Consider the following 11,842-nt stretch of genomic DNA (forward strand, 5'->3'; position numbering starts at 1 on the left):
CAGGTGTCCAGGTAGGCCACACTGGACACCTGATGCTGCATGTCAGAAGAGGCAGAGCAAACATTAAAACCAGACTCAGACATGGCGGGTGATAGAGTTTGGATGTGTTGTCACCCCCAAAATCATGTGGAAATCTGATTCCCAATGTGGCAGTGTTGGGAGCTGTTTGAGTCATGGGGACAAATACCTCATGAATGGATTAATGCTCTCCCTGTGGGGTAGGAGTAGTGAGTGAGTTCTCACTCTATTAGTTCCCATGAGAGCTGGTTGTTTAAAAGACCCTGGCACCTCCCCTCTCCTTCTCTCTTGCTTTCTCTTGCCATGGGATCTGCTTGTACCTGCCGGCTGCCTGCCATTTTCCACCATGAGTAGAAGCAGCCTGAGGCTTGTGCCAGATGCAGCTGTCCCAGAATCATAAGCCAAATAAACCTCTGTTCTTTATAAATTACCCAGTTTCAGGTATTCTACTATAGCAACAGAAACGGACTAATACAGAAAACTGGTACCACAAGTGGAGTGTTGCTATACAGATACCTGAAAATGTGGACATGCCTTTGGAAGTGGATAATGGGCAAAGGCTGGAGGAGTTTGGAGGACTCAGAAGACAAAAAGATGAGGGACAGTTTGGAACGTTTAAGAGATTGGTTAAATGGTTGTGACTAGAATGCTGATAGAAATGTGGACAGTAAAAGCCATGCTGATGATGAGGTCTCAGATAGAAATGAAGAACTTATTGGGAATTGGACAAAAGATCACTCTTGCTACACCATAGCAAGCAACTTGGCTGCATTGTGTCCATGCCCTAGGACTTTGTGGAAGGTGGGACTTAAGAGCTGTGAAGCAGAATGTTTGGCAGAAGAAATTTCCAAGCAGCAAAGCATTAAAGAAGCTACATGGCTACTTGTTTGTGCTTTTTTTTTTTGTAGTTTTAATTTTTTTAACTTTTCTTTATTGTGCTAAATACATATCAGATTTGCCATTTTAAGAATTTTTTTTTTTTCCGTTTTTTTGTCTTTTTTCGTGACCGGTAACGGGATCACAACCCTTGGTGTCACGCCCGTACCGCGACCAGCAACGGGATCGTAACCCTCGGTGTCGCGCCCGCACCGTTTTCCGTTTTTTTGTCTTTTTTCGTGACCGGTAACGGGATCACAACCCTCGGTGTCACGCCCGTACCGCGACCAGCAACGGGATCGTAACCCTCGGTGTCGCGCCCGCACCGCGCTCAACCAGTGAGTGGACCGGTCTCTATATGGGATCCAAACCCTCTGCGGGAGCGCCGCCGCACTCCCAAGAGCCGCACTCTACCGAGTGCACCACCGGGCCGGCCCTTAAGAATTTTTAAAAGTATAATTTTACAGAATTACATTCACAATGCTGTGTGACCCCCAGCTCTATTTCCAAAACTTTTAAAAAAGTTTTGAATTTTTTAAAATTTTAATTTTTAGTGTTTATAATATTTTGAGGCAAATTAAATTATAATCTTTGAGAAATATCCATAATCTTTTTCATGGCAGTTGTACCAATTTACATTTCCACTACAATATACAAGTGTACTTTTTTCCACATCCCTGCTAACACCTGTTATCCTTTGACATTTTTTTTATTATATATATACGTGGGATACTACGTTGATTTTCAATAATTGTGTAGAATGTGTGATGGTTAGATCAGTATAGTTAGCTTATTCATCATTACAATACTGCATGGCTACTTGTAACAGCCTATGCTGAGTCATGGTAACAAAGGCATTATATAAAGCCAGAATTTAAAAGGGAAGCAGAGTGTAAAGATTTGGAAAATCTGCAGCCTGGCCATGTGGTAAAGAATGAGAGAGCCCTTTCAGGAGAAAAATGCAAGGGTGCAGCAGATAGACTGGTTGCTAAAGACATCAGCATAGTGATGAGGCAGCCAGATGCTAACAGCTAAGACAATGGGAGAAAGGCCCTGAAGGAATTTCAGAAGTCTGGAAGAGCACCCCTCCCATCACAGACCTGGAGGCCTAGGAGGGCCGAATTGTTCCAGAGGACAGACCTGGGGCACTGCTGCCCTTGGGAACCTGCTCCCTGCATGCCAGCCGCTCTGGGTGGAGCTGCCCTGCCTCGAGTAGCCCCAAGTGTGGTTCATGCAGCAGCTCTGGAGAGCATAAGTCAGAAACCTTGGTGGTGTCCACATGGTGTTAAATTTACAGGCTGGCAGAACTTGAGAGCAGTGAAGGCGTAGCAGCCTCCACCAGATTTCAGAGGATGTCTGGAAAAGCCTGGGGGCCCAGGAAGAGACCTGCTGCAAGGGTGGAGCTGCTGAGGAGGCCATTTACTACAGCAACGCCAAGCAGGAATGTGGGGTTGGAACCCCATAGAGAGCCTCCACCAAGGAAATGGCTAGTAGAGCTAAGGGAGTGGGGCTGCCGCCAGGACCCCAGAACTGTAGGACCACTGGCAACATGCAACCCAAGCCTGGAAAAGCTGCAGGCACCAATGCAGCCCAGTGGACTGCTCCCAGCAGAGCCAGGTGGCAGGATTGCCTGAGGCTCTGGGGGCCCAGATGCCCCACTGTGCTCAGGATGTAGAATTTGAAGTCAAAGAAGAGATTATTTTGGAGCTTTAAGATTTAACGTCTGCCCTGCTGGGTTTTGGACTTGTTTGGGGCCTGTTTCTCCTTTCTTCTGGTCTATTCCTCTCTTTTGGAAAGGGAATGTGTACCCAATGTCTGTTCCACCATTTTATCTTGGCAGTAGATAAACTGGTGTTTGATTTTTACAGGTTCACAGCTGAAAGTCTTGCCTTTGGTCTCAGATGAGACTTTGGACTTTTAAGTAGGTGCTGGAACAAGCTAAGACTTTTGGGACTGTTGGGATGGAATGATTATATTTTATATGTATTATATATATTATATATAATATATATATATTTATATTATATATGCAACATGAATTTTGGGGGACCAGGGATGGAATGATTGGATGTGTTGTCACCCCCAAAATCATGTGAAAATCTGGTCCCAATGTGACAGGGTTTGGAGCTGTTTAATGAGTCATGGAGGCAGATCCCTCACGAATGGATTAATGCTCTCCCTGGTGGGTGGGGGTAATGAGTGAGGTCTTGCTTTATTAGTTCCCATGAGAGTTGGTTGTTTAAAAAGACTCTGGCATCTCCCCTTCTCTCTCTTGCTTCCTCTCACCATATGATCTGCTTGTACCCACCAGCTACGTGCCATTTTCCACCATGAGTAGAAGCAGCCTGAGGCCCCTGCCAGATGCAGCTGTCCCAGAATCATAAGCAAAATAAACCTCTGTTTTTTATAAATTACCCAGTTTCAGGTATTCTGTTATAACAACAGAAATGGACTAATGTGGCAGGGACACTGGAATTATCAGACTCAGAACATATAACTACGGTTAATATATTAAGGGCTCTCATGGAAAAAGTGGATAACAAGCAAGAAGAGATAGGTAATGTAAGCAAAGAGATGGAAACTCAAAGAAAAAATCAAAAGGAAGCAATACAAATCAAAAAGAAGGTAACAGAAATGAAGTATGTCTTTGACGGGCTCATCAGTAAATGGGCATGGACAAGGAAACAATCAGTGAGCTTGAAGACGTGTCAACAGAATCTTCCCAAACTGAAAAGCAAGAGAAAAAGGAGTGAAAAAAGCTGAATAGAATATACAAGAACCGTGGAATGATTTTAAGAGGTATAACATACACATAATGAAAATATCAGGAGAAGAAAGAGAGAAAGGAACAGAAGAAATATTTGGAGTAATAATGTCAGACTTTTCCAAAGTTAAAGACAAACACCAAACCACAGAAGCTCAGAGAACACTGAAGAGGATATATACCAAAATATCTACACTTAGGCATATCATATTTAAGTTACAGAAAACCAAAGAAAAAGAGAATATCTTGAAAGTCAGAGGGAAAAAGCTCCTTACCTGTAGAGGAGCAAGGATAGGAATTACATCAGACTTCTCTTCAGAGTCATGAAAGTGAAAAAGAGACAAAGATTCAAAGTGTTGAAAGAAAAAAACCCCCATGAACCTAGGATTCTGCATCCAGCAAAATTATCCTTTAAAGGTGAAGGAAAAATAAGTACTTTCTCAGACAAACAAAAATCGAGGGAATTTGTTGTTAGTAGACCTGCCTGGCAAGAAACATGAAAAAAAATCCTTCAGAGACGGGAAAATGATAAAGGTCAGAAGTTTGGACTTACATAAAGAGAGAAAGAGTATTACAGAAGGAAAAAAATGAAGGCAAAATAAAATCTTTTATTTTTCTTATTCTTAGTTGATCTACTAATAAGCAGTTTTCAAAATAATAACAGAATGCACTCCATGATTTTAGCTTATGAATAAGTTAAATGAATGGCAGTAGATTTGTGTGATGTGGCGAAAGTAATGTTCAGAGGAAAATTTGTGCCATTGAATGCATATGTTAGAAAAAAGAAAGATCTAAAATCAATAATATAAGCTTCCATCTTAGGAAAGTAGAAAAAGAAGAAGAATTAAATTCAAAGTAAGCAGAATAAAAGAAATGATAAAAATTAGAACAGAAATCAATGAAATTGAAAACAAAAAATAATAAAGCCAATGAAACCGAAAGCTGGTTCTTTGAAAAAGTTAATAATACTGATAAATCTCTAGCCACACTAACCACAAAAAAAGAGAAAGACGTAAATTACTAAAATCCAAAATGAAAGAGGGACCATCACTACTGACCCCGTGGGCATTAAAAAGGATAACAGAGAAGTATTATTAATAACTCTATTTCCACAAATTTGAAAACTTAGATGAAAGGGATCTACTGCTTAAAAGACACTATTTACCAAAAGGACTAAGAGATCTTTGAACACACCTATATCTATTAAAGACACTGAATTAACAATTAATCTTCCAAAACAAGGCACCAAGCCCAGATGGTTTCACTGGTGAATTCTACTGAACATTTTATTTTTTTTTGTCCTTTTTGAGACCGGCCGCACTGTGCTCAGCCAGTGAGCGCTGTGAGCGCACAGGTCATCCCTATATAGGATCCGAACCCACGGCGGGAGCGCTGCTGTGCTCCCAGCGCTGCACTCTCCTGAGTGCGCCACGGGCTCGGCCCTCTACTGAATATTTAAGAAAGGAATGGTACCATTTCTTTACAATCTCTTCTATAGAGTAGAAGTAGAGGGAACCCTTCTAAACTCATCCTGTGAGACCAGTATTACTGAGAAAAATTAAAGAAGACCTAAATATAATGGAGAGATATTCCATACTCACGGATTGGAAGACTTAATATTGATAAAATTATGTGTTACTTCCAAGGGCTGCTGTAACAAAAGACCACAAACTGGGTGGCTCAAAAACAAAGGGAATTCACTCTTTCACAGTTCTGGAGGCTGGGAGTCTGAGATCACGGTACTGACAGGGCCATGCTCCCTCTGAAGGTTCTAGGGAAGAAAACTTCCTTGTCTCTTCCTTGCTCTGGTGGTTGCTGGCAATCTTTGGCATTCCTTGGCCTGTAGCAGCACTGCTCCAGTCTCTGCCTCTGTCATCAGACAATGTTCTCTGTGTATGACTCTGTCCCAATTTCCCTCTTCTTGATAACGCTAGTTATGAAATTAGAGCCCACCCTAATCCAGCATGACTTCATTTTAACTTTATCACATCATCAGAGACCCTATAATAAGGTCACACTCACAGGTACTGGGCCATAGGAGTTCCACATATCTTTTTAGAGGACACAATTCAACGCATGACTGATGGTAATACTTTCCAAATTGATCTACAGATCAACACAATTCCTAACAAAATCCCAGCAGGCTTTCTGTAGACATTTAGCTGGTCCTAAAATATGCACAGAAATTCAAGGGGTCTATAACAGACAAAACATTTTTAAAAAGAATGAAGTTGGAGGATGCTATAGTCTGAATGTTTGTGTCCCCTTCAGAATTAATAAGTTGAAATCCAACCTCTAAAGTGATGATATCAGGAGGTGAAGCCTTTGGAAGGTAATTAGGTCATCAGGGTGGACCCCTCATGAAGAGGATTAGTGCCCTTACAAAAGAGGCCCCAGAGAGACCCCTTGTGCCTTTCACCTGTGAGGACACAGCAAAAAGGCTCCATCTATGAACCAAACAACTGGCCCTCACCAGACACCAAATCTGCTAGTGCCTTGATATTGGACTTCACAACTTCCAGAACTGTGAAAAGAAAATGGGTAAAAGAAAAGAAAAGAAAATGGGTAAAAGACTTGAATGGATACCACATAAGATATAAGAATGGCTAAAAAGCACATGAAAAGATGCTCAACATCATTATGTATTAAGGAAATGTAAATCAAAACCCTATGAGATACTAATACAGTCATGTACTTAACAGCAGGGATGCATTCTGAGAAATGCATCATTAGGTGATTTCATTGTTGTGTGAACATCACACAGTATACTTACAACAAATCTAGATGGTATAACCTACTACACACCTAGGCTATATGGTATAGCCATTATAATCTTATGGGACCACCACTGTATATGCAGTCCATTGATGACTGAAATGTTGTTATGTGGCACATGACTGTACATACTCTCTAGGATGTCTATAATCAAAATGACAGGCAATAACAAGTGTGGGCAAGAAACTAAGGATGGTCAGTTAGCTCAATTGGTTAGAGTGTGGTGTTGTAACACCAGGGTTAAGGATACAGATCCCTGTACTGGCCAACCACCAAAAAAAAAAAGAGAAACTGGAAAACTGGAACCCTTAAGTTACACCCTTTCCCCAGAACATATACAACAATTAATTAGGGCAAGTAGGAATATAAAATGATACAACCACTTTAGGAAACATTTTAGTTTCAACAGCTCCTTAAAAGGTTAAATCTAAGTTTACCATATTAACTAGCAATTTCACTCCTAGAAATCTACCAAAGAGAAATGAAGACACGTGTCCACATAAAGCTTGTATGAGAATGTTCATAGCAGTTTACTCATAATAGCCCAAAACTGACAGCTCCTTAAAAGGTTAAATCTAAGTTTACCATATTAACTAGCAATTTCACTCCTAGAAATCTACCAAAGAGAAATGAAGACATGTGTCCACATAAAGCTTGTATGAGAATGTTCATAGCAGTTTACTCATAATAGCCCAAAACTGGCAACAATCTAAAGGTCATCCACTGGTGAATAAACAAAATGCAGCATATCCATACAATGGAAAACTGTTCAACAACACAAAAAGGAGTGGAATACAGACAAATGCTACAACATGAATAAATCTCAAGAACACTGCAGCAAGTAACAGATGACAGACACAAACGACTGCACATTGTATGATCTCACTTATATGAATTGTCCAGAAAAAAGCAAACTTATAAATACAGAGAACAGATCAGTAGTTGTCTGGGGTTGGGGTAGAAGTGGGCACTGACGGTAAATGGACTTGAGGGCAACATCCGGATAGTAAAAATGTTCCAAAACTGGGTTGTGGTGATGGCTGTATAACTGCATTCACTAAAAATTAGTGAACTGTACATTCACAATGGATGTATTTTATGGTATGTAAGTTATATATCAATAAAGCTGGAAAAAAGGGTGAAGTTATTGTGACGCTACAACAGATGCGTCTAAGATGCCACAGCGAAAAAAAAGTAACCAATTCTGCCTCGAGGAAGTGGGGTGGGAGCTGAGGACAGAGAAGAACAGCGAAGCAGGAAGGGCTGCACAGATGTATTTAGTTCTTCAACAAATACGTATTATCTACTATGTTCTAGCTGCCTTAGGAACAAATCAGACACAGAGCCCTACACTTGTAAAAGCCACATGTTAAAAGAACAATAACAAACACAACAAAGAAGTCAAATATGAGGACCCAATACGCATCAAGACAATACTTGAGTTTAATATTAAAAAGTGAGTGAGATTCCTTAGGCAGGAGAAAGGAGAAGAGCAACGCAGGTAAGAAGTAGGATGTGTCACAGCAGAGCAAGGGAGAGTGGTCTCACTGTGCCCAGGGAGTCCACTGCTGAGAGTGTACAGAAAACGACCACAGATAACAACGAAAGGTCAGAGCAGGAATCAGAAGTGACACACACAGTTTCACTTAACTGTCCTTACACAACATAGGTATTTTAATTGGTACAAGTTAAACCGAGATTAAGTCATTTGCCTTGCCAAAATGGAGATAATAATAGTACTTACTCAAAATGGTCTTTATAGAACAAACAGTACCTGGCACAGAGTAGTGCTCTAAAAATGCTTGCCGGTATTTTTATTATTAATATTATGGTGTCATAGAGTCTAAACTATCCAGTTCTACAGTTTACCCAGAAAACTATATAAAATGAATCAAGAAGGTATCTAAAAGAGATTTGCTTTCTCTACCCAAGTGGTCCTTGTAGGAACAGTGCACAGAAACACATTTTTACTCCTCAGGGTATGGATTCATAACAGTGCAGTTCTCTCCTTCCAGAAATACCTTTCCTTACATTGACTGAAAATTTTAAAAAGTTATCTGAAGCTCTATTCCTTAAGGCACCAATTCCCACAGTGGTCTTTAAAGAGACCAAAGTGGTCTTCAAAGAGAAAGCCTATAAATATAGAATACTCCCCAAAGGTTACTGTGAGGATTAAATGAGTGAATACAGGTGTGGGGTAAAGGGTTAATTTGGAAAGCCTGGGTTGCCCAAACCCGGAACATCCCAGAGGTCTTCAGGACTGACCCTTGATACGGGTCCTGGGACATAACCTCTGAACCCTTGCAATACCATCCTGAGAAGGGTGTTTTTATATGCCAGAGGCCATGGGCTATGCTGTATCACTTTTATCAGACAGTTTATAGTAACAATGTAACTTAGGGTGAATGCCTGTTCTCATATGCCTGAGGCCCTCAGTTTGATCTGGGGAGGGGGGGCTGCAGACTGAGTAACTAAGGTCAGCCACATGGGTACTGCCTGCCCATGTAACTGACCCCCAATAAAAACCCTGGACACCAAGGCTCAGGTGAGCTGCCCTGGTTGCAACATGTGTGCCATACACCGTTACTGGAAGAATTAAGTGCATCCCTGTGCAACTCCACTGGGGAGGGACATCTGGAAGCTTGTGTTTGGTTTCTCCTGGACTTTGCTCTATGTACCTTCTCCCTTTTCTAATTTTAATCTGTATCCTCACCATAACAGTGAGGATAATAGCTTTTTTTGAATTCTAGAGAAACACTGTGCCTAAGGATGGTTTTGGGGGGGTCCCTGACACAATATCAAAGTGTACCTGGCATTTAGCAAGCATGTAAAGGCAGTTATTACTAACAAGCGCTGAGAAGTCATTTGAGTTTTAAGGTATCCAGACAGTGCTATTATTTGTGCCAATCTCTGATCTCTATTTCCACAGCAAGGTCTGAGGCAAGAAAATGAGTAAACAAGAACACACTCTTTCTTTCATCATAAGCCCAGAGACCACTTGGTTTGATGGCAATATTTAAGTCAAGTTCTAGGAGATCCTGCTCTAGCCAGTGGACAACACTGAAATAGACTGAAGGTTTAAATATTAACAGAAACAAGGTGACAATAATCAGATTGGAACAATGCAGATCTCATAATTGAAGGCATACCTTTACTTTCTTTATGCTGGGAAGTGATGCATTCAGAAACTCCTCAGTTAATCTCTTCCAACTAAGAGCTTTGTTGAGATCAGAATGAATGATGAATTTTTCATAAATTCTAAAATATATTAAAAAAATCAACTGATAGCTATAAAGCTATATTAACAGAAAGGTCTACAAGAAAAGACATATATTTCTGAATATATATATACACACACATACACATAAAACTGACTTACCCTTCTATTGTCTTTTCTATTTTGTGGCTGTTGACATCCAAGAAACGATGAAATCTAATAAAGAGAAAATGCAATTCTTATGCCAATTTTGTCACATGGCTAGGTAGACTCATCTCACAGTCCTCGACACCTTCCCATACACCCTTTACTTGGCTACATATTTCCAGAGTGCACCTCTCCTCTCATTACCTCCACCATCAGGCAGGCAAACAATTACCATGTCTCAGAGACTGGTCAAACATCCCTTCCTCATGACACAGGGGCATCCTGAACCTCCCAACCCGGTCCTCTGGCTCCTCTGTCTTCCCATAAGGTCCTGGGTCTAAGTCCAGCATAGCACATTCTACAACAGATGTTTCTACTCTTTTTGTTTTTTATGTGAGGCCCAGTGAAGCGTAAGAACCCCTTCTCTGAATGTTTTTAAATGCATAAAATGAAATTCAAAGGAAACCAAGTATACCAAAATATAGTTGCCAAATATTTTTATAAGTCTGTGATATAGTAATAAATATAGGTATTTCTTTATTAAAGCATTACATAATACCTACCAGTGGGTCCAATAACTACCATTAAAGTAACAGTAAACAATATATAGAAAAATCTGCAACAACTATAATACAATGTGAAAATAATATGTGATTTCTACTGATGACAAAGCCATAGGTAGGCTAATACTACTGTGGTTTGTTGCTTTCATTCATAATTAAAGGAAATGCTACTTTTCAGTTAGAGGTTACTGTAATTTTTTTCTCATCCAAATTCACAAATACCTGAATTCTATCTTCAAGCCCTCAGATTAAGAACCCCTATCACACTGTAATGAACTTTTGTCACTGTCTTAAAGATAGAAGCTATATCTTACTCATTTCTGAATTTCTAGGACCTAGAACATGGTCATAAATTTTAAAAATGTAAACATGAACTGCTCATTTTTCTGATGGATTAAAGCATCATAAAATTACAGCACAGCTTCTCAATTCTTCCATTTTTTAGTATCAAAGTCAGCAATCTGCACTTAGAAGTAAATTACACTACTTAACAACACATCTAATTCTATCCCAGTAAATGGCTGAGTGGAACACCATTTTACCTATCATAACTCAGTTTCTCAAACTGTAAAAGGAGATAGTAACTTCTAACGTCTCTCCCAACTCTAAAATGATAACCACCTGCCTACTGCCATTTAAAAATATTAATAGAAAAATTATTTGGGATACAGCTAAGTTTCTGCGTTATGTGATCTATTTCACACACTCTTATAAGTTATATTTAAGAACTGAGTTTATTATTTCAGAAACTTGCCATGCTTTCAATGATTCTGAAAGCCCTCTAAACCATGTGGGCGCTTAACGTCTATGATCATTAAAAACGACAGATTTTGAAAAACTGTTCACTGTTAAAGAAGATTTTTACTGAAATTAACCAGGTAGAATATTAACACGGATTAACATTGTTTTAGTAACAATTCCATCATGGGTAGTGATCATAAAAGTATTGTCTAACTTACATCTCCCATTTAAAAAACAGGCGATCTATCTAAACTGTATAAATCTTTAAACACTAATTGCAAGATAAATTGCATTAGAAATCATACTAGGTAACCTGGTGTACTATGTGCCAGGAACTGATCGAGGGGCTGGAATATAACTTAATATTCTAGCTGAAAATGGAGGTATAGGAGACAAACAGTAAAAATCATCCAACGTTTCGTGACAGAAAAAGAGAAAAGGACACCTGCAGTGGCTCAAGCCGGGAAGGTCAGTCAATGGGAATACAATTTAAACAGGGTTTGAGCATATTTTGCTCTAAAAACTCATTGACCCATAACTCAAAAAATGATTTTTGATGTGCAACGCACTGCTCTAAGTGCAGTGGGCACCGGGACGGGACAGACACGGACCCGCCCTGCAGGAGCGCGTGCTCGCTGCGGGTGTCCCCAGCGTACCACCCACCCCCGGGGCCGCCGCCGGGCTGCACGCTCCGCGGGCGGTGGGACCGAGCGCGGCTGGGCTGTGGACCGGAGCCAGCCG

The 11,842-nt window shown here is 40.3% G+C and overlaps 1 protein-coding gene across 1 annotated transcript in view; it reads right to left on the reverse strand.

Moving 5' to 3' along the window:
• TUBGCP5 (tubulin, gamma complex associated protein 5) overlaps positions 1–9,866 on the reverse strand; it is a gene marked incomplete at its 5' end in the record, with an annotated part of 39,144 nt that extends 29,278 nt beyond the window's left edge. Inside the window, 2 exons of the mRNA XM_008583620.1 lie at positions 9,583–9,691; positions 9,813–9,866. Coding sequence (XP_008581842.1) covers positions 9,583–9,691; positions 9,813–9,866 — 163 coding nt within the window. The remainder of the gene's footprint in view (positions 1–9,582; positions 9,692–9,812) is intronic.
• Positions 9,867–11,842: the final 1,976 nt, after the last annotated feature.

Source organism: Galeopterus variegatus, unplaced genomic scaffold (assembly GCF_000696425.1).
Source record: "Galeopterus variegatus unplaced genomic scaffold, G_variegatus-3.0.2 Scaffold2979, whole genome shotgun sequence".
In the NCBI taxonomy this organism is placed as follows: Eukaryota; Metazoa; Chordata; class Mammalia; order Dermoptera; family Cynocephalidae; genus Galeopterus; species Galeopterus variegatus.